General features: G+C 61.3%; 2 protein-coding genes across 2 annotated transcripts in view; one reads left to right on the top strand and one right to left on the bottom strand.

Moving 5' to 3' along the window:
* STIM1 (stromal interaction molecule 1) overlaps positions 1-6,032 on the top strand; it is a 61,704-nt gene extending 55,672 nt beyond the window's left edge. The window contains 6 exon segments of the mRNA XM_087936865.1: positions 540-640; positions 1,435-1,594; positions 1,596-1,677; positions 2,367-2,447; positions 3,851-4,250; positions 5,053-6,032. Of these exon segments, the coding sequence (XP_087792991.1) occupies positions 540-640; positions 1,435-1,594; positions 1,596-1,677; positions 2,367-2,447; positions 3,851-4,250; positions 5,053-5,539 (1,311 nt within the window). The 3' untranslated portion in view covers positions 5,540-6,032.
* A 225-nt stretch (positions 6,033-6,257) lies between these two features.
* Positions 6,258-21,633, bottom strand: LOC113450435 (sodium-dependent proline transporter-like). Its single transcript, XM_026721628.2, has 15 exons — positions 21,506-21,633; positions 17,789-17,999; positions 15,414-15,545; positions 14,943-15,097; positions 14,515-14,567; positions 13,784-13,922; positions 13,512-13,646; positions 12,441-12,544; positions 12,107-12,231; positions 11,694-11,806; positions 10,791-10,925; positions 9,706-9,805; positions 8,651-8,769; positions 8,355-8,528; positions 6,258-7,612 (listed from the first exon to the last, which is right to left on the bottom strand). Exons 1-15 carry the CDS (start codon positions 21,542-21,544, stop codon positions 7,460-7,462), a joined length of 1,887 nt encoding a protein of 628 aa, XP_026577413.2. The 5' UTR covers positions 21,545-21,633; the 3' UTR covers positions 6,258-7,459.
* Positions 21,634-21,871: the final 238 nt, after the last annotated feature.

The raw sequence follows: 21,871 nt of genomic DNA, 5'->3' as shown, positions 1-21,871 counted from the left end.
GTTGTGGGCGCTCCTCCATCTCTAGCGGTTTTTAAGAAGAGACTGGACAGCTGCTGGTCAGGAATGGTAGAGGCCTCCTGCTTGAGCAAGAGGTTGGAGTAGAACAGGGGTCAGCAACCCGTGGCTCTAGAGCCGCCTGGGTCTCTGTCCTCCCTCTGCTCCGGCTCCCGGTCACTGGCTGGCTCCACAGTTGATGGGGCTTTCGGTTAGGACAGGGAGAGGAAAAAGGAGGCTGTGCTAGGAGGAGACTCTATGGTGGGGGAACCGGACTTCCTGTGGCTCCAGGATTGAAGGGGGGGGGGAAAGTGGGGGGGCTTCCAGTTAGGATCTTTTGTGGCTCTTTGAATGCTTAAGGTTGCCGATCCTGGACTAGAAGACCTTTCAAGGTCCCTCTCAGCTCTATTCTGATTGGTTGGTTGGTTGGTTGATTGACGGAAGTTCCCAGCAGACCAAGCTGCAGCCAGTCGATTGAGGGTTGGGGGGCCCGTCTTGCTGCCCCCCCCCGAGTGTTGCCCAACCGCCTCTCGCTCCCCCCCCAGGCCGAAAAGATCAAGAAGAAGCGCAACACCCTCTTTGGCACCTTCCACGTGGCCCACAGCTCCTCCCTGGACGACGTGGACCACAAGATCCTGACCGCCAAGTGAGTCGGTGCCTGCCCCCCCCCAGCAGCCTTTGGGGTGCAGGGGGCGTCCTCTGTCCAGTGGGGGAGACCCCCCCCGTCTCCACCCAGGCGTTGGCCCACAAGGCGGCAGCGATGCTTTGGGTGGGGGGGCTGGTGGGGAGGGCCTCCCCTCCCCCACCTCGATTTCAGCTAGGCCGCTTGAGGCTGCATAGAGGGGCCCCTCCGGGATGGGTAGCCCTGGACCTTCACCCGCAGTTGGGACCCAAATTTCCATTGCAAAGCAGGACGGTCGTTCAGTGAGTCCTGCCTGATTTTACATAGTTTGCTATAGTTACTGAGCGAATCACTGCAATGGTTTAAGTGAGTGACGTGGTCGTTAAGTGAATCCGGCTTCCACCCATCGACTTGGCCTGTCGGAAGCAGCTGGGGAGGTCTCTGGGGAGGAGGGGGCATCTATGGGACCCCGGAAGGCGGCAACAGTCATAAATGCCGGAGGTCCTCCACTTACGGCCACAACGGAGCCCCAAACTTTCTGTCGCTGGGTGAGATGGTTGTTAAGTGAGTTTTGCCCGACTTTATGACCACGTAACCATCATAAATACAGGTCGGTTGCCCCTTGGGATCACTGACCAGGGTACAGTGCAGCGGTCGTAAGTGTGAGGACGCCTCCTACCTCCCTTTTTTCTGCAGTGCCGTTGTAACTTCGAAGGGTTGCAAGTGGAGGACTAGCTGTGGGGTTGCCTGGGGGGCGGGGCAGAGGGTTGCGCTGACCCCCCCACCCCCCCTCTCACTCTCCCCCGTCCCCCCTGCAGGCAGGCGCTGAGCGAGGTGACGGCCGCCTTGCGGGAGCGGCTGCACCGCTGGCAGCAGATCGAGCTGCTCTGCGGCTTCCAGATCGTCAGCAACCCTGGGATCCCCACGCTGGTCTCGGCCCTCAACATCGACCCCAGCTGGATGGGGGGGGCCCCCCCCGCGCCCCAACCCCTCCCACTTCATCATGACGGACGACCTGGACGACCTGGACGAGGAGATGGTCTCCCCCGTCTCCATGCAGTGTGAGTGGGGGAGGGCCCCGGACCCCCGACCCTCCCCCTCCTCCCCCACACACCCCTCCCCTATCTTCAAGGGAGGCGGCTCCAGGAAGGGCGCAGGGGGTCCTCAAATTACAACCAGGGGGCTGAGCCCAGGACGTCTAAGCGAGACCGTTCTCAAGCGGGTTGTGACCCGTTGGATGGCCGTTGTTGCCTCCGTCACTAAGTGAATCGTTGACTTTGTTCGACTAAGTCTTACGGCTGTTGAGCGAACCCGGCTTCCCCGCCGACTTTGCTCATCAGGTGGTCGCAAAAGGGGATCCCTGCGACCGTCTTAAAAATGAGTCGCTTGCCAAGGGGCCAAATTTTGATCCCATGTCCTGGGGGAGGCAGCGGCAGTTGTAAGGGTGAAAAATGGTCATAAGTCACTTAGTGAAGTGGTAACTTGGCACAGTCCCTGGATGAATGGTTGTAAGCCAAGGACTAGCTGCCCTATGTGAGCAAAGCAGCGGAGGTGCCCCCAGGCTTGAGGGGTCACAGAGGGGGGTGTCTTGGGGTACAGGTGAGGCTGGTCATCCTTCCCCCTTTGGGTCTCCCCTGGGGGGGGTGGGGCCGGAGGGAAGGGTCCGGGCTGGGGGGGGGTCAGGCCGGCCCCGGGGTCCCCCGCAGAGGCCCCATGGGGGTGACGCTCTCTCTCTCCCTGCCAACGCCAGACGTGGCCCTGCTTTTGGGGCGCCAGTCCAGCGACCGCTCCGCCCCCTGCTTGGAGGACCAGGCCTTCTGCAAGGACCCCGGTTTGAGGCGCCTTCTCTTGGATTCACTTTCACCCCCGGACTAAACCCCGCCGCCCCCAGGACCCCCGGTCTGGGCGCTTCTCCTTTCCAGCCCAGCGGCTAATCCTCACCCCTCTGCTGCCTCTCTCGGCTAACCCCTTCCAGAGGGCGGTGCCCGTCAGAGCAAAGAACCGCGGGATTGGGGGGCAGGGCGAGAAAGGGGGCCCACCCAGCCCCTCCTGCATTTCTGGCCTTTAGAGCGTGGGGGGCGGGGGGCTGGCGGACTTCAGCAAGGCTGGCGGAGTTGAAGTCCAGAAGTCTTAAAAGGGGCCAAGGTTGGAGAGCCCTGGCAGCTTTAAGACTTCTGGACTTCAACTCCCAGAATCCCCCACTCGGAGGTCCCCAGGCCAGTGGTGGGAGTTTAAGGTTTTTACCACCGGTTCGGTGGGCGTGGCTTGCTGGGCGCACTTTGCACACGGTTTGGGTGTGTGTGCGCGCACCAAATGCGCACTTTGTGCAAGTGCAGAGGCCTTCCAACTCACCTCCTCCCTGAACTCTCCCTGCGGCTTCTGCAGCTGCCGTGCCGCACTCGGCTGTGCCGCGCAAAGCGGCTGCGCTTCCAAAGCAGGGAATCCAGGTGAGCCCAAGACCAGAGCAGTGGAGAGAAACCAGTTTGGTCCCCGCTGCTCATCGGCGCTACCGGCTCGGCAGAACCAGGGCAAACCGGTCGAGTGCCACCACTGCCCCAGGCCTGCTGGCAGGAGCGGGTTTTCTCAGTGCCCTGTGGAAGAGGGTCGGGGGGGCGGATGATGTCCCACAGGGAGGGAGCCACCACGGAGAAGGCCCTCCTTCGCGGTCCCCCTGCAGAGGGGTCTTCCTTGCCAGCACAATTGTCCCCATCCAGGGAAGAGGTGCAGGAGGGGCCCCAGACTCTGCCTCCCCCTCCCCGAGACAGGCTGGGAGGGGCGCTCTGAAGGGGGGGGATGGTCCTCCCAAGCGGCTGCTCCCTGGCTCTTCGCTTCCCAGCAGGGCCTGATTCTTCCTCGTGTCTTTTGTGCTCCGGGCAACCCCTCGCGCCCCATTTGCATGCCCCTTGGGGCCCAGCCAGTGGTCGTGGGCACCTCCCTGGGCACCGTGGGTCGGCTGGGGCCGGCGGGTGGTGGGCAGTCCGGGGGCAGCCACTCTGCCTTGGGTTCGGGTTCAGCTGCACTGCGGAAAAGCTCTCCCTGGCTGTCTGCACCACGGGGAGTGGGAGAAGAAATGGGGGGACTCGGGGGAGTAGGACGGCCTCTGCCCCCCACCCCACCCTCATCCTCCCTCCCTCCAGGCAAGGGGGAAGGGAAGGGAGCGGCCTGGTGGGCAAGCGCCGTCCGTGCAGCCTCTCCCCCTCCCGGACCGGCCCTTCTTCCCTTCTCTCCTGCCAGCTCCCGCCTTGCCCAGCAGCGTCATTCGCCAGCGCCTGATGGACCCCCAGCATTCCTTGGGATCGCAGAGGTTGGTAGAGAGTCACCAGCAGGCCCCCAGCCAGGGGGAATCGGGACCGCTGGTGCATTACCTGCCCGGCCGGGTCACTCTGCGCCGAATGCCCAGCCTCACCGGTGGCAGCAGCGGTGGCAGCAGCGGTGGCAGCATCGACGTCCCAACCGCTCCACCGTACTCCTCTTCCTCGGCCGGCCATGGCGCGCCCTCCGCCCCCACTTGCCACGGGCTGCCCATCCTGTACCACCACACCACCTCCTCCTACATCCTGCAGATGGATGCCCTGCCCAACCTGCCCCCTCCCGACGTCACCTCGGGGACCCACGGCCAGACCGAGAGCTCGGGGTACCGTCCTGTCTGCTCGGCCGTGGCACCTGCTCCCTCCCCTAACCTCCGCTGGCAGCCGCTGCACGGGGTGTGGTGCCTGCCGTGTCTCCCCGTGAACCCCACTAACCGCACCGTGAGCTCTCTCGACCCCGGGATGGAGTGTGGCTGCGTTTGCTGTGCTCGAAGCGCTGCGGACGGCTCGGGTCCGCCGGTCTGCGTGGCCCGGCTTCTGCTGAGGCTGCTCGGCCCCTCGCCTGGGGCGGCTGCCTGGGGGGGGCCACAGTCGCCCTTAGACTTATATGCCCCCCTTCCCGCCCAGTACTCTCCATTTGAGAGTGAGGCCCTTCCGGAGTATCTCCAGGTGGGCTCAGAGGGGCCTGCAAGGGACTGCAGGGGTCTCTGCCATCGGCCTACAGGCAGATGTACTCCAGCCTGGGATTTTCCCCCGCCCCCTTGGGAGGAGGCCGAGCCCCTCCCGCCCAGACTCCTCCCCCAGGACTGTTGTGGTGGGATTTGGATTCCAGCCCCCCCATGTCACCCAGGTGGGAGAAAGGGAGCCAGCCCCCACCCACCTGCTTGCAGCCGCCTCTGTGCATCAGCCTACTTGGGGGAGGGGGGGTCTGGGGGGTGCCTGGAGGAAAACTCCTTGCCGGCCTTCCCTGGGTTCGGTCTGGGAAGGAATTGGGGAGGGGCACCGGAAGGCAGCTGCTTGTGTGTGAAGGAATTGGGGAGGGGGCCGCGCTGAGGGCAGCGGCTGCATGGGTTCCAGTGCTTCCAGGCTCCCAGACTCACGTCTTCTCATCTCCCCCCCCCCCCCCAGGGACCTGGCCCACTCGGACTCGGACTCCTCCATCCCGCACCTGGGCGACCTCCAGCGGGCAGCCATTTCCGCACCCAAGCTGCGCCCCGCCCTGCTGCACAAGCCGGCTGAGGAACATCCGCACCAACCGGAGCCCGCCGAGTTGGAGAGCCCGCTGACGATGAAGAAGGTGCCCCCCTTCAACCACCACCACGGGGGGCTGGAGAAGGCGGCCAGCCTGGGGGAGCTGGGGCCGTCGGGGGCCCGTTCGGGGGACTCCTCTCGGTCACACAGCCCCAGCTCCACGGAGCCCGACACCCCCTCACCGCCTGCCAACGGCCGCACCGCCCTCTCCCTCCTGCCTGGCAAGGCGAACAGCCGCATCCCCCACCTGGCGGCCAAGAAGACGGCGGGAGAGGAGGACAGTGGCTCCACCGGCGAGGAGACGGACTCGGGCCCCGGCAAGAAGAAGTTCCCCCTAAAGATCTTTAAGAAGCCACGGAAGTAGCCGGAGGACACGGAAGGACCGGGCAAGCCGCCCGTGGCTGCCCTCCGCCGGAACGCCTGGACGGAGTGACAGAGACACTCTTGCTGGGGGGGCCTCCTGGGGCCAGAGGGCCCTGCTTGGCTGCGCATGGCTTGCACCCGCTGCCCCCCTTCTGCCTGCTGCTGCCCTCCATGCGGCCAGGGCAGGGGAACCCCAAGAGGCGCCCCTGGACTACTGCGGCCTTCCCCCGGGAGTGGAACCAAAGCTTCGTGGCTGCCCTGTGCAGCCGAGTACAGGAGGGCGATGCCTCAGGCTCCTGGCTGCGTCCTGGACCGGCCGGAGTGGCCACACAGGAGCCCGTCTCGCTGGGTCTCAGGGCAAGGAGGAAGGCGGCCGCCTGGCCAGCAAGGCTGCGGAGGGGCTGCCCAGGCACCGAAGGGGGGCAGCTCCTGGGGCCGGCCAGCTGCTTTCGTAAAACTGTTTTGAATCTAATAAAGCATGTAGACTATTTTAATAAGGTCGGCCGTGTGGTGTCTTTCTGGGACAGCTGCCCAGCCAGGGGAGGAGGCCTTTCTTTTCTCTGAAGGGGGGGCCCAGGGGTGTTTTCCTAGGCGAGGCTCCTACCTTCTCGGCCGGTGGAACTCTCCGCCACTAGCCAGGAGAACGTCCCACGCCAAAGAGCCCAGATTCCCCGGGAGGGAGGCCAGCCTGGGGACACAACAGGCAGCCCACGCAGGCCTTTCCGTGCCCTTCCCAAGCAGGCACCACAGGTTTATTGGTCTGGTTTCCAGAAAGGCCTCTGAAAATGCTCAGGCTTTGCTCGAGTTTGGGGTGCCCCCATCGCCCTTTGCAAAGGGCAGTGCTGTGTAAAGCCCCCTGGGTGTGGGGAGGAGGGAGGGAGAGCACACTTGGCACGATTGTGTAGAGTCTTCCCATGCGCTGCAGCCTGGGTGGGCCCAGGGAGCACCGGAAAGCGGCCCTTAGAAAAGGTTATGTCCATCCAGGGGTACCAGCCCAAAGCGCCCCTTGTCCGTGGAGATTCCTGTCCTCGGTCCTCCTGGAATCCAGCTGTGGGCAGCAGGCAGAGGTTGCCGCCTCTTGCGCTGCTGTACGAGAGGCGGCGCTGGAGGCTGAGCCAGCCCAGGGCACCTCCTGCCAAGGGGGAAAGGAGGCAGCAGGTGAGCCGAATCCAAGGGGAGCCATCGAGTGAGCCGAGTGGAGGGAAAGCGGAGAAGGGGGACAGGAAGTCTTCGACTTGCGGCCATTCGGGAAATGACCAAAGTTGCAACAGCACTGAAAACAAGTGACTTCTGGCCGTTTCTCCCACTTCGGGCAGCTGCAGCATCGCCCACAGTCACGTGGTCCAAATTGGGGCAACTGATGTGTGTTCATGATAGTCGCGGTGATCCCTTTTTGCAGCCTCCTGACAAGTGAGGTCGAAGGGGAAGCCAGGTTCACTTAACGTCCGTGTTACTAAGTTAAAGACTGCAGTGAATCACGTAACAATTGGGCAGGAAAGGTCGTAAATAGGGCAAGACTCACTTAAAAGTCTGTCTCGCTTAGCAATGGGGCTCAATTGTGGTCGTAGGTTGAGGACTTCCTATACTCCAGGCGGGTGAGGAGAACTGCCAAGGGGCAGCAAAGCACCAGTGGACACCGGCCGATTTCGGACACGGGGCAAAGCTGCCCTGAAAGGTCTCTGGAGCAGTGGCTGCCTGATTGAGGGGTGGGCCAGCGGCAGCTCCGGCCCAGCCCCTGGGCTCGTGGGGGGCGTGGGGGAACCGGCAGCCTCAAGGGTGGCCCAACGCAGCAGCAGCAGCACCATCTCCTGCAGTGTTGTTTGACCACAACCCCCTCCAAGGGACGGCAAGGGTGGCCCGTCGGATCTGAGTTGTAAGGGGACCGGCACAGATGCCGCCGCCTCCTGCGTTGGCCACAACCTCAGGCCTCGCTGTGATCTGGCAGTTGCCAAACTCCCACAAAGTCGCTGACCGTCAAGTTCACGGTGTACGGAACATCGATGACCTGGTGGGGCAGTTGCCGGCTGCTGGCCGAACGCCAGGAGCTCCGAGGACGGATGGCCTTCCTGAAGCGCTGCAAGGACAGGACGGGAGACTTTGGACGCGGCTCCCACTGGCCCCCCCTCTGCCACCGCCAGGACCACTGGAAAAAGTCCCAGGGGCAGCGGGAGAAGCAAGAGGCTGCGGGGCTCCTCAAGGGCTGCTGCACGCAGCTGGGACAGGGTGTCTGGAAGCTAGCCTCATTTTACGACCTATTTTCTCCAGCCTGCAACCCGAGGTCTCCAGGAGGGGTGCAGAGCCACCCCTGGCCCTAAGGTCAGCAATGCTACACTGAGGGGGCGTCTCTTTCCATCCCCCAGATTCCACTCTGTGAGCCCAAGAGAGTCCTGCCTACAGGGGGGCTTGAGCGGCTCGCCCCAGACCAAAACGCTGTCCAGCAAAGACGCTCGCCTGCCACTTAAGTCTCTGCGGAGCAGTTCTGCCATCGGGGAAATCTTTGGAAATCCCTCTGAAGAGCCCTGCAGGGTAGGCCTGTGTTGCAGACGGACGTGGGCGGATGAGGGCAGAAGAGCAACGGGGATGTGTGCCAGCAGGAATCCCAAAAGCTTGGAAGACTAAACCTCTGGTTCCTGGGGGCAGACAGACTGGACTTTGCCACGGGGCTTCCCCTTGGGGCCCTCAGTTGCGGCACAGGATGGGCACACCTGGAGCGCTGCCCGACTCGGCCCCTTCCCTGTCCTGCAGGTGGAAAACGGGAGGTCTATCCCTACTAACAGCCCTTCCCACAACCCACTGGGCTCCCTTCCCGGACTCACAGCTGCCAGTGTCCCGGACTCCTTGCAAAGGGCGATGCCAGCCCAAAGCGGAATCTGGATGCAGCTCAGCACCCCCACGCAGACGCCCAGGGCCTGGCCCCACCGCGGGAACTGGTACGCTCCGTAGTGCAGCCTGGTGCCTGACAGGTCCAGGAAGACGTAGAAGAGGATGAACTGCGAAGGGAGCAGAGCGGACAAGGATGGCCGAGGGCTGGGAGGGCGCCCCATGGCTGCCCATTCCTCTCCCCACAAGAGCGGTGAGGGCAGGAAGACCGCAAAGCCCCCGCCTGGCCTACCAGCAACGTCCCCGGCGTGACGATCACCCAGCAGGCCTTGAAGTACGGCACCAGCTGGCTGCACCAGGGCGGGCACTGACGGATCATGTCAACGATGTCTTGGCAAAACTGGTTCACCCCTGCAGGAAAAGAAACGGATCGTGCACGGATGGGGGGCGGGGAAGCACCCGTGCTGGTCCCAGCCCGGCTTTGGCCTTTCATGCATCCACAAGGCCTCTTGGCCAGATGACGGCAGCATGTTGTGCGCAGCCACTGCCTGGTTGTTTTTGATCCAGAGCAAAAGGAAGCAATTGCCATCCCAATTTTTTTCTGAGATGAAGCGGTGTCAGTCCAGATTAATTTAGGAAGCAGCCCAGCCGACTGAGCAGGGTTAGGGCAGGGTTCCCTAACTCTGGCAACCTTAAGAGGCGTGGACTTCAACTCCCAGAACTCCCCAGCCAGGAGTGGAAGTCCACACACATTCAAGTTGCCAAGGTTTAGATATAGTGGGGTAGCTGATCCTTCTGGTCTCCCAACTCTATGGCTGGCTGGGGGAATTCTGGGAGTTGAGGTCCACAGATGGGATGCGAAGGTTGGGAATCCTTGCCGTGAAAGGGAGCTGCTTTGCAGTGAAGAGGGAGAGAGGACAAACTCCGTCCCCCAGCATGGATGATGTTACCCAGTTGGATAATAAAACGTCTGCAATCTAACTCAGAGGGCACCAATGGCCCCATAGTCGTCTTCTTCCTCCCCCTCCCAACCCTCCTCCTCCTCCTCCTCCACCAACATCACCATAAACTCCACTCCCTTCTAGCACTGATGATGTTCCCTAGTTGGGTGCTGAAACATCTGCCAGAGACTCGGTCAGCCGAGGGAGCACCAGGGACCCCTCATTCCAGCAATGCTTGATGGGGTGGTCAGTGTGGGAAGGGAAGCCTGACCTGCCCAAGACCCTTTGCACGCGAACAAACCACCTATGCTGGTTAGTGGGGAAGACAGACACAGCTCCCCTACTGGCTGGGCAGTCCCACAGGAGGAGAACCGGACCCAGCTTGCTCACCCGCACCGCGACTCACCGTAGCAGCAGGTGACCCCGAGGCACATGAAGAGAGCCACGATGATGAGGCCGAAGCTGGTGCTGTAGGCGTCGATGAGGGTAAACCAGTAGATGCCGCCCTGCGAGAGGAAAGCCGCAAACGCCTGGCACCCAAGTGGGCAGAGCCAGCCTGGGCCCCCCCAGTTGGTCTGGGGCTCTCACTTCTGGGGGCTGCTGCAGGGTGGGCTTCTCCCCCAGGCAGAGCCCGGACTCCCACCGGAGCAGGTTTGCAAGGGTCCCCAAACCCACCGCTGGGGGTCCCCGCAGAACCCAGGAGGCTGCAAGGCAGGGCGGGGGTCACCAAAGACCCTTCGCTGCCTTGCAAGGAGGCGATGCCTGACCAGAACTAGGTAGCCCCTCATGCTGTGCTCGGTCAGGACAACAAGGGCTACAACACAGGGTGTCCAAATCTGGTCTAATCATCCCGGGAACAAGCCACATCCGTTCAGAGGGCGGCTTCTGCGCATGGCGGCTTGAGGTGGTTGCCCGGTTTAGGCCTCCCGCCAAGGCAGAAACTGGGTTCCCACCACGGGGTGAACCCCCAGGCCTCTTCCGTCCTCTTTTACGGCAGATCCCCCGAGAGACGAGGTGCCTTGGGTCACAGGAGAGGGAGTCCTCGACTTGTGACCATAACGGAACCCAACATTTATGTTGCTAAGTGAGACCATTGTTAAGTGAATCACTGCAGTGGTTCAGTGAGTCCCAGGGCTGTTAAGTGAACCTGGCTTCCCCCATTGACTCGGCTGGTCAGAAGGTCCCTGGGGCACAGCGATCGTCGTAGATACAAGTCAGTTTCCAAACATCTGAACCTTGATCAGGGGACTTTGGAGATGCAACAGTCGTAAGTGTGAAAAGGGGTCCTAAGTCACTTTTCAAAATGCCGTTCTGGTTTCGAATGGTCACTAAATGAGCTGTTGTAAGCTGAGGACTACCCGGAGTAAGTCAAGAGGATCTTGTCAACACAAAACGGGAGGTACGTTGTGATCATGGAAACGGGGAAAGGGCAGGGTCTTAAACACACACACACACACACACACACACACACACACACACACACGTCCTCACCTCCGTGATCAAGAGGAGGCCCAGCAGGTAGAAGGCCAAGCAAAGGCCGCTTAGAAAGAGAGCTTTGCGCCTCCAGCCGCGCAGCGACGGGAACTCGTCTATCACCGCCGTGGTGATGCCCTCCATGTTTCCAAACTGAGAGAGGTCGGGGGGAGCGTTAGAGGGAAAACCAAGCCCCCCCCCGAACCCCGAGCCTCCCCTCAGCACCGCCTGGCCCTGGACGGAGCAGGGGGGGACCAAGCGTGGCCCCGTTGAGAGGCAGGAGGGGGCGGAAGCTCAGCCCACCGCGAGGCCCTGTGGCTTTGGGGCCGAAGTTACACATGCTGACCTTTTGTTTTCACACCACTGTTTCCCTGTTGCCAACACTGCGGAGATTCCTTGGTTTGGAAAAAAGGAAGTGAAAAGGCAAAGAAGCGGGGAAGGAAGGAAGTGGGGGGAGAGAGAAAGAGAGAGAAAGAAAAATAAAAAAGAAAGGAAGGAGAGAGAGTGAAAAGGAAGGAAAGGAAGGAAGGAAGAGAGAAAAGGAAGGAAAGGAAGGAAGGAAGGGAGTGAGAGAAAGGGAAAAAAGGAAGGAAAGGAAAGAAAGAAAAGGGAAGGAAGGGAGAGAGTGAGAAAGGAAAAGAAAGAAAGAAAAAGAAAAAAGGAAGGAAGGAAGAAAGGAAGGAAGAAAGGAAGGGTGGCAACCAAGAGGCTTCCTTGCCTTAAGACCCCTCCCCAGTGGCCCAGATGTTTGCTTGAGGACCCCCGGCAATTCCAGAGGAGACCCTCCCCAGATGTGCTCAGTGGGGACTGCAATGGACCTGGAGGGGCCAGTTGGTCTGGCTGCAGCCAAAGGGGGGCTCTTACCTCCCCCCCTTGCGCAGCCCCCCACTTCCGAGAAGGGCCCGGCAGGCTGCCACTCACCAGCGTGTCCACCCCCAGGGTGAAGAGCATCAGGAAGAAGAGGATGGACCAGAAGGAGGAGCCCGGCAGCAGCGCCAGGGCCTCGGGGTAGGCCACAAAAGCCAGGCCGGGTCCTGAGGAGAGAGAGCGGGGGTCACTCAAAGCCCCCCCCTTCCCCCCACCCCCGTCTGCTTTGGCCAAACCTGAGCAGGCTGGCAGGCAAACTGGAGCCTGAAGATGGAGAGGAACGGCGGAGGTGGGGGGCTGTGTGTGTGGGGTCTCCACCCAAGGCTCCTCTGCTCAGCCCTCCGGGTCTCCCCCACCCAGGAAAATGGGCGGGGAGGGGTGCCAAAACAGCCTTTGCTGCCAGGGCCCTGGAAGGCTCCCAGGAGGGCCCAGGAGATCTGGGGGCCCGGCCAAAGGGGGCCCCGTACCTGAGTCTGCCACCCTTCCGACCGAGACCTGCTTCCGCCAGGCCATGTGCCCCAGGACGGAGAAGATGGCGAAGCCCGCAAAGAAGCTGGTGCAGCAATTCCCAAGGCCAATCGCCAGCGTGTCCCTGTGGGCAGAGAGAGGGGGAGGCCCCAGGGGAGTTGAACAAGGGAGCGGCTAGCTGTCCTCTGGGTTCCTCTGTTGGCACCCACATCGTTGATGGACCCCACAGCTCTGTCCTCCCCGCCTCCCAGAAGGTCGTGTCGCCTGAGGTGGAGACCCCTCCAAGCCCCTCCTTTTCCCGGGGGGGGGGAAGGAGGACTCCAGGCGCCTCACCTGATCACATTGTTGTCAAACTTGTTGTAGGAAGCCATGGAGAGCAGCCCCCCAAAGCCGATGCCCAGCGAGTAGAAGACCTGTGAGGCCGCGTCGTTCCAGACCTTCTCCGGGGGAGGGAAGAGAGACCGTCTGGGCCTGGCTTTCTCCCCTGGCTGACCCCCCCCAACTTGCAACCCCCTTGACCAGTTGCTAAGGAGCACCAACGCAACGGGCAAGGCACAGTTGTGGCCGGCAGAAGTAGGGAAGACTTCCTTCTGGCTCACGGAACGCCTGAGCTCAGCTACTCATGGATTACTCAAAACTCATCCCCGGGACCTGTGGGGTCCCCGGGCCTCTCTGAGCCTGGTGGTTTCCCTGCAGACGTTTCATGGCCCAACTAGGGAACCTCATCAGTGGTGCCGGCGTTCCCTAGTTGGGTCACAAAAAGCTTGCGAGAAAACCGCCAACCTCGGAGAGCACCAAGGATCCTAACCCTGAGCTGCAAATATTCTCTTCTAAACCATGGTTAGTCAAACCATGGTTTAATGTCACCTGCAAAGCAGGCCAGAGAGTTAAGCAGTCCCTCCATTAAGAGGCTTTGATGGTTTGTAAGCACACATTGATGGCTTGCTCTTGAAACCTTGTGTGTTTTTTCCACCAGACCAGACCTGGTTAAGGTATCCTGGCTTAGCTGGGCTGTGTGATAGGATAGAGAGTTGGAAGGGACCTCGGAGGTCATCTAGTCCAACCTCCTGTTCGAGCAGGAGAATCCATTCCAAATATCAGCCACTCCCTAGGATCGAACTCACAGCCTCCTGATTGTGAGGCGAGAGCTCCCCCTCCAGGCCACTGGAGCTGAAAATGAGGCCCAGGGTGGGGCTGGCTCCCCATGAGAGGGCTGGAGGCAGAACAAGGACCCCCCCCTTTGTTCCGGCTGAGGTCACCCCCCCTCCCGCCTTAAAAGATCCCAGGCCTCCCGCTGGCCAGAAGCCAAGACCGACATCCTTCTGGGTCAGGGGTTCTCCGCACACGCACACACACACAAACGCACACGCAACCACACGCAACCTGAGAGGCCGAGGGGCACACCTGGGCGCTCTTCAGCTGGCTCCAGTCTGCAGAGAGGTAGAAGCGGATGCCCTCGATGGAGCCCTCCAGCGTGGCTCCCCGGATGACCAGCACCACGATGACCACGTAGGGGAAGGTGGCCGTGAAGTACACAACCTGCGCAGGGGGGACGGCCGGGCGGCTGAGAGGGAGAAGCACCCTGGACCCACCCAGGGCCCGACTGAGCCCGTCCCCGCCAGACCCAGGCCAGGGAGGGGCTCCCCACGCTGCCCCTCCCCCCCCAGCTGGCTCACCTTGCCCGAGCTCCGGATGCCCTTCAGGGTGCAGAGGAAGATGACGGTCCAGGCCAGCAGCAGGCACAGCGCCAGGGGCTCCCTCACGGGGCCGGGGTCGCCCAGGCCGGAGCTGTGCACCACCCCCAGCACCCGCTGGCTGGAAGCAGAAGAGGGGAGGGGAAGGCGGCTGACGGCCAGGAAGGAGCCCTGCCTCTCCAGGACCCTTCCCCGCCCATCAGAGGGTCCTCCACTTACCACGGTTCATTTAGTGACCAAAGTTACAGAGCAGCAATGGGGTCTTAGCTGTTCCGGTTTGGGGATCACACGTGTGGCCCTTATGCATGCGCACCTTATGCACACGGCAGCCCTCCCCACACCGGCGGAGAAAGGAGAGAGCAGCGCAGAGGGCCGGTGGGAGGGAGGGAGGGAGGCCCAGTCCTGCGCTTTTCCCTTCTCTCTCCTCTCAGCTGAGCCCCCCCAGGCTGTTCTGACTACCAGTTCGGTTGAACCGGTCCAAACCGGCCGGATCCCACCACTGTCACGGAGGCAGTGAAAACTTACAACTGTTTGTAAGAGCAGCCACACAGTTTGTGCGTGTGTGTGTGTCCCGTTCCAAGATCTCCAGCCAAAGAGGCTGAGCTGAGGCCAGGGCTGTGCCCCACTCCCACCCTCCCTTCCCTGCTTCCCGGGCTGACCCCCCCGCCCCCCAAGAGAGGGAGCCCACTTCCCTCCCAATGAAGGAGACTCACTTCCAGAAGACCTCGCTGGCACTGGCCGGGCGGCTCCTCACCAAAGTCCCGTTCTGAAAGGCAGGAAGAGACCCTCGTGGGGGCAGCAGGGGTGGGATTCCATTTTTTTTTACTACCGGTTCTGTGGGCGTGGCTTGGTGGGCGTGGCAGGGGAAGAATATACTGCAAAAAACCCCTTCCCTCCCCACCCCACTGACCTGCTTTCCAGCTCCGTTCTCCTGGGCAGGGCAACCCAAGGAGACTCAGCTGGGACTCGATGGGAGGCAGAGAAGAGATGGGGCCAAATCCTCCCTCTGGCGCAGGGCCTCCCTGGATGCTCCAAGGCCAGCCGGCTACTCGGCTCTCCTCAGCCAGGGAGGAGGTGCCTGAACCCCGAGGAGTGCCGGCCTCCCCTCCTGCTCCCCTCCCCCCCGGGGCCCAGCCCGTACCTGCGCCTGGCAGAGGGGCCGGTTGGGTGGGGCGTCGCAGGACCAGGGCAGGGGGCTCTGGAAGGACATGCTCAGGTAGTAGAAGGTCCAGGCGATGATGACGTTGTAGTAGAGAGAGACCAGGGAGGAGACCGCCAGCATCCCGACTCCGATCCCTGCAGAGGGAGCGCAGGAGGGGGAGCAGCTCGGTTCCACGGCTCTCCTTCCCCAGTTGGGGGTGGGGGGGGCTTCCCCATGAGTCCCAGCAGAAGGGCCCAGGGCCCCGGTGGGCAGGGCCCCAACCGCAGCCCCCCCCGAAGAAGCCCAGGGGCCCCTGAGCCCCACCCCAAGCGGGGAAGAGAAGCTGAGTCGGGGTCTCCTGCTCACAAGGCCCAGCGCTCCTCCCCAGCCTCCCCCTGGCCCCCCACGGGCGGAGGGGCTCCCCACTGGAGCCGGGTGGACTCCTGGCCCCCCGCCCCCCGAGGGGCTTACCTTTCAAGAGCGGGCAGCACTTCCAGATGCTGACGGGCCCCGTGGCCCCGTATTGGCCCAGGCTGAGCTCCATCAGGAAGAGGGGCAGGCCCGTGAAGACCAGCATGAGCGTGTAGGGGATCAGGAAGACCCCTGAGGAGAGAAGGCAGCGCAGGGGGGGGCCCTCAAGAGACCACACCGGCAATCCCCCTCCTCCCACCCCCTTCTAGCACTGAGGGTGTTACCAGGCTGGGTCATGAAAGGTCTGCAACCCTCGAGCCCAGAGAGCGCCAAGGAACCAACAGACCCCGCCCCCTCCTCCTCTTCCTCCCCCTCCTCTCAAAGTCCACAAGGCTTCCAAGTTGCCAGCTCTGCCGGTCTCTGGTCTGGAAGGCCTTTGGGTGCCCCCTGGATCTTCTCCTCCTTCCCCCCCAGTGGGTTTTGCTCTTGGGCCATTGCTCGGTGCTACAGCGCCCCCTATTGGGACGCAGGGGGAAATGACCCGCTTCTCTCCAGCCTTGGCCCCTTTAAGCCCGGAGCAAAGCTGGCTGGGGAATTCTGGGAGTTGAAGTCCTCCAGGTTGAAAGGGGCCAAGGTTGGAGAGAACGGGGGTTGCCTTCAAAACATTTAGCCGCCGGTTCTCTCTACCCAGTTGCTGGGTGGGCGTGGCCACGGTGGGTGTGGCCTAGTCAGCCTCCTGCACCATGGCGGCGGGGGGGGCATTTTCACCCTCCCCGGGCTCCGGAGGCTCTCTGGGCGCTGGACGTGAGCCTGTTCCTGGCCTTCTGGAGCCTCCCCGCGGGCCCTGCACTTACCTGGGATCCAAAATGGGCCACGTGGGGACTCCGGGGAGGGGAAGGGAGGGGAGGGGAAGGCCAGCAGTCATTGCAACCACCAGTTTGGCTAACCAGATGCAAAATGAACACCCGGTTCACTCGAACCGGCCCAGTTGGAGACCCCCCTGATCTAAAGATGAGGGTCTCTTGAGGCAGGGAAGGATGGGTGCAGAGAAAGGGGAGCTGCCACAGAACGGGGAGGTTGCTGCACTGTTGCACTAATTGCTCTGGCCGGTTCCCCTCAAGGGAACAAGGGGGTCCCTTCACAGGGAGGGAGGGAGGGAGGAGTCAAGGGAGGGGCAGGAGGAAGGGGGGGTGAGTGCCAGGTGGCTCAAGGGGGCAGGGAGGGGGTGCCAGGAGCAGCTTTACTCCAGCTTTACAATGCCAGCCAGGCTTGGACTGGGTGGCTCTTGCCCCCGTGTGGAATCCCCCCAGGGCTCCAACCATCCAACCTTCTGCGGATTAAGCGGCTTCTCTGAATGGGGGATCCTTGGGGCTCCCTGAGCTGGGTGACCTCGACAGCACCAGTCATAGAACTGAGGACGTTCCCCAGTTGGGTCATGAAATGTCTGCAAGAAACAGCCCCCCCCCCAGCTCAGAGAGCATCCGGGACCCCTCATTTCACCCCCAGCTGCAAATATTCTCCTTTATTCGCGTCTCTTAAGAACAGAGGTTGGAGAGACGCCGGTGTTGGTGTTGGAAGAGACACAGGGAGGGAGGTTGGGGGCAGCTACCCCGGCTCAGGGCTCCCAGGGGGGATCAGAAAGGCAGGAGCAGAGCCACAACCGCCCCGATCAACGTCCAAGGCAAACTACTATTAACCTGAGATGAAATTATGCCTCTCTTGAGCGGGAAGGAAGAGAGGCTTTAAGCGCCGCAGGAGAACAGAAAGGAAATGGAATAATTCACATTAATATTCAGCAAGAGGAAAAAGTGAGCGTCAACATGCCTGCTCGGCAGATTCAGAGCAGGTGGCAAAGAAATTAAAGTCTTGGATAATTTCCCCAGAGGTGCTTCTTCCAGGAGGCAACTGGACTTTCGGGTTTTTCTTTGAAGGCGTTTTGCTTCTCACCCCAGAAGCTTCTCCAGCTCAGAAGAACCAGAAAGTCCAGTTGCCTCTTGAAAAAAGCATCTTGGGGACAAGCACGATGTGGACGAGGGAGAATCTCCACATACTGAGAAGGAGGAGGAGGAGGAGGAGGAGGAGGAGGAGGAGGAGGAAGGAAGGAAGGAAGGAAGGAAGGAAGGAAGGAAGGAAGGAAGGAAGGAAGGAAGAAGAAGAAGAAGAAGAAGAAGAAGAAAAGGAAGAGGAAGAAGATGAAAAAGGAAAAGGAGAAGAAGAAATTGAGACAGGAGGAAGAAGGAAAGGAAGAAGAAGGAAAGTTAGGACAGGAGGAGAGGAGGAGGAGGAGAAGAAGAAGAAAAAGAGGAGGAGGAGGAAGAGGAAGAAGAAGAAGAAGAAGAAGAAGAAGAAGAAGAAGGGTGGCCACTGGGGCCCCTGCTAAGAGGAGGAGGAGGGGAGGAGGAGGGAAGCCGACGGGGGGGTTGTCGTCCACTCACCGCCTCCGTTGCGGTAGCAGAGGTACGGGAAGCGCCAGACGTTGCCCAGCCCCACGCAGTATCCCAGGCAGGAGAGCAGGAACTCGTACTTCCCGCCCCACGTCTCCCGCGGCTGGCTGGGCTCCGGGGCCGGGGGCTGCGCCTGGGGCAGGGTGGGGGCCGGCAGGCGGAGCCCCTCCAGGCCGGCCCCATTCAGCTGGGCGACTCTGCCCTGCGGCCCAAGGAGAGAGAGGGGGGAGTCAGGAGCCCAGCGGTAAAATCCACCCCCGTTCGGTCAAGTTGGGGAAGGGGACAAACGGCGGTTGGTGGGGTGGGGGAGTTAGTGCCGAGCCCTGGAAGTGGAGCAATTCTCTTGGGGTGCTCGCCTCGGGAGGGGCTCAGCCTTGCCCCCTTGTCTGGGCGGAGAGGGAGCGACTGGCCCCAGGCCACCCAGCTGGCTTGGGGTCCAGGGAGCAGCGGGTACGACCAGCCTCCTCGAAACCAGGAGGAGAAGTTGGCGCATAAGGGCGCCATCCTGCCCCCCCCCCCCGTCCCTGTCCTATCGTCCCCATGGATCCGCGCCTATTCCCTGTACTCTCGCTCGTGATTATTCTTATATAAATCACATAAAAAATAAAAAGAAGGAAGGAAGGAAGGAAGGAAGGAAGGAAGGAAGGAAGGAAGGAAGGAAGGAAGGAAGGAAGGAAGGAAGGAAGGCAAAGAATGGAGGGAGGAGAGAAAAGAAGGGAAGGAGGGACTGGAAGGAAGGAAAGAAGGAAAGAAAGAGGAAAGAAGGGAGGAAGGGAGGGAGGAAGGAAAGAGAAGGGAGTGGGAGGGAGGGAGGAAGGAGAGAAAAGAAGGGAAGGAGAGACTGGGAGGAAGGAAGGAAGGAAAGAAGGAAGGAAAGAAGGAAAGAAAGAGAAAAGAAGGAAGGAAGGGAGGAAGGAAGGGAGGGAGGAAGGAAGGAAAGGAAAGGAGAGAATTCCCATTCCTAAGAGGTCTGTCAGGGGGGTGCATAAGGGCGCCATCCTGCCCCCCCCGTCCCTGTCCTATTGTCCCCATTGATCCGCCCCTATTCCCTGTATTCCTACTCACATGTTTATTCTTATACCTGTCATCTTGTAAGTGATGGACAAATCGGATAAATAAAAACCAATCAATGAAGTCCTGGTGCCTCCACCACTGCGCCAGCCTGGCTGAGGGTTTGGGGTCTCCAAGGCCCGGAGGAGCCGGGACGGGCGTTTCCAAGGCCAGCAGCCCCCCCAAACCTCTGGGGGACCCAAGGAAGGTCTTCCCTGGAGCCTCCTTGCCTTGCCCAGGTTGGCCGGCCGGGCCTCCTCCCTGCCGGACCTGCTGGGCCTGCCTGACCAGCCCGAGAGAGAGAAATGCCCCCAGGGAGCTCCCCTGCCTCCTGGCCCCTCCCCCTGCCCAGCTGGTCCTCGAATTAGGACCGCCACGGAGCCCAGCAGTCCTGTTGCTGGCGTTTTGAGGAAGCCAGACAGCTGTTAAGTGGGTTCTGTCCCATTTTACGACTTTTTTTGCCACCGTTGTTAAGTGAATCACTGCGGTTGTTAAACTGGTCATACGGTCGTTAAGGGAATCCGGCTTCCTCCGTTGACTCTGCCTGTCAGAAGGTCACCAAAGGGACGCTGCCACCATCGTAAGTATGAGTCAGTGGCCAAGCGTCCCAATTTTGATCCCATGACCAGGGGATGCTGCTGCGATGGCCGTAAGGGTAAAAAACAGTTGTAAGTCCACTTTTTTCAGTGCTTTGAATAGTCACTAAATGAATGGTTGTAAGTCGAGGACTACCTGCAACTGTGTGAACTGGGAGCCCCCCAGGAAAAGAAGGTCTCCAACAGGCCCTCCGCACACCCACTGAATCCCAGGGCTGCAAAGGACCCTGGAGGTCCTCTAGTCCAGCCCCCTGCCCAAGGCAGGAGTCCTCAGGCCAGCCAGGCTGTCTAGGGGACCTCAAGTGATGGGGCGATACCCCCTGGCCAGCTGGTCACGGGCAGCGGCTGCCAAAGGACGCAGAACAAGGCGTAAACCCTGGCAGTCCTCCACTTACGCCCGCAGTTGGGACAGAGTTTCCATTGCTAAGTGAGGCCATGGTTAAGGGAGCCGTGTCTTATTTTATGACCCTTTTTAACACGGTTGTTAAGCGAATCACGCAGTCTTGAGGCGGATCCGGTTCCCGCCCTTGGCTTAGCTCCTTGGGAAGGTTGTAAGTGGGGGTCACGCGAGCCAGCGGGGCTGCAGCCATCCTCAATCCATGCCCGTTGCCAAGCGCCCAGATTTGGATGGCCTGACCATGGAGATGCTGCGACGGTCGTAAGGGTGAGGACCAGCTGCAAGCCACTCTTCCCGGTGCCTTGGTAGCTTTGAATGGCCGCTAAACAGACGTCATAAGTCTAGGACTACCTGTCAGGAGAACTCCAAAACCTCCGACCCCTTTTGCCCCAAAGCCCGGCCTGGCTCTCTTTTCTGCAGCCCTGACCCAAAACCAGGGGGCTCCCCTCCCTACGCCGGGCTCAGCCCCAGAGGATGACAGCCCCCCGGGCTGCCCATCCAAATGGAGGACCCCCCCCCCAATATATGGGGATGGAGCCTGTTTGGCAAGGGACTGCGGTGTCCCGGGGTCACTTGATCCCCTTTTGCGACCTTCCAACGAGCCAAGTCGGTGGGGAAGCCGGATTCACTTAATGACCGCGGAGGTTCAAGGAAGGGCAACAACGCTCACTTAACAACTGTCTTGTTTAGCAGCAGAAGCGTTGGGCTCGCGTGTGGTCGTAAGTCTTGAGTGCAGCTCTTTCAACTCCAACTGAGGCCTCATCCGGGACTTGCCCCCAGCCCCCACCCTGCTCTAGGGGAACCCAGAGGCCCAAACTGCCCCCCCACCCCCAGTGACCCCCTTCCTCGGCTGTGGGCCCCGGTTTTTGCTTTGAGGCAGAAGGAAACAGCCGCTTTCTCTGGCGAAGAGCTTGGAACATCCATTTTCTTCACAGAAAAGAAGCAAAGGCCCAAATTAACAGGTAAAATGTCCTGTGAGACAGGTGTCCAACCTGTGGGCTCCCCCAGGCTGCCTCGAGTGGGGAGGGGGATGGTCTTGGGCCACACATGTAAACTGTACAACATAGTAAATCTGTATAAATCACACAATCATAAGGTTCAAACGTTTGCCATCTTGTGAGGCCGCATTACTAGCTGTCCAGGGCTGCATGGGTGGGACACACCTGCCTGATGACCTCCGGAAGGTCATTGACCCTCTCCTGGCCACCTCAAGGGAAAATAGCCCTTCCTGCTCTTTCGGAAAAGCTCCGAATTACAGAAGAAGAGTCAGAAGGGACCGTGGAGATCATCTAGTCCAACCCCCCTGCTTAAGAAAGGAGCGGATTTGGCTGGCTCTTTCTGTCCAGACAGCGACTCCTGTAGTCGGACACCCCAGTTCGAATTTGGGGGCCAATCCAGATCGGGGAGAGGGAGGGGATCTCTCCTTTCCCCCCCTTTTCGCAGCTCAGCCGCGGTTGCATTCACACAACCCCCGCGTGTCTCCGTGGAGCTGCTCGGGGGCTCCAGCTGCCCACCGGCTCTTCCTGCCTGCCCCATCTTCGGGGGGGCTGCGCCGCCTCACCTTGGCTGGGCAAGGGGCCGATTCCCGGGGCGGGGGGGGATCCGGGCTTCCCGGGAACCAAACCTGCAGGCGGAAGGGCTCCCTAACACCCCCGGGGGACTCACCGGGCTGGCAGCGGCAGGAGCAGCAGCGGGAGGTTCCATCAGGCACCGCCGACCCGCTCCAGTTCCGGCCCTTCAGCCAGGCGGGCGAGGCGGGGCCAGGTAGGCCGGCCGGCAAAGCACCTGGCCGCGCCCGACGCTCACCTGGCCCGCCCCGCCCGCCCGCCGCGAGGGCCAGCCGGGTCGCTTTCTTGCTTTTTTCCCCTTTTTGGTCCCGCTTTGGATTTGATACGACCGACCGCCGTCGGCTCTAAGGCGCAGCTCAGGGCGAGAGCGGCGCTTCTGGGGCGCGCAGGGGGTCCCAGCGCCGCCTGGTCCGCCGGGGACCGTGGCTGGCCTGAAAGGGGCTTTTGCAGGCCCCGAACCCGC

Source organism: Pseudonaja textilis, chromosome 7 (genome assembly GCF_049901715.1).
Source record: "Pseudonaja textilis isolate UNSWEBS1 chromosome 7, rPseTex1.2, whole genome shotgun sequence".
NCBI lineage: Eukaryota > Metazoa > Chordata > Lepidosauria > Squamata > Elapidae > Pseudonaja > Pseudonaja textilis.
The sequence above is the reverse complement of the archived record's forward strand: the minus strand, read 5'-3'. Positions and strand labels throughout refer to the sequence as shown.

Excerpts from the sequence above, each read along its gene's own strand:
- LOC113450435 (XM_026721628.2), bottom strand. The coding sequence starts at position 21,544 with ATGGAACCTCCCGCTGCTGCTCCTGCCGCTGCCAGCCCG. Across the intron at positions 10,926-11,693 it reads CCCTGGGGGTGGACACGCTG|TTTGGAAACATGGAGGGCAT; the intron begins GTGAGTGGCAGC and ends GACCTCTCTCAG. Across the intron at positions 8,529-8,650 it reads TCACGCCGGGGACGTTGCTG|TTCATCCTCTTCTACGTCTT; the intron begins GTAGGCCAGGCG and ends CTCCCTTCGCAG.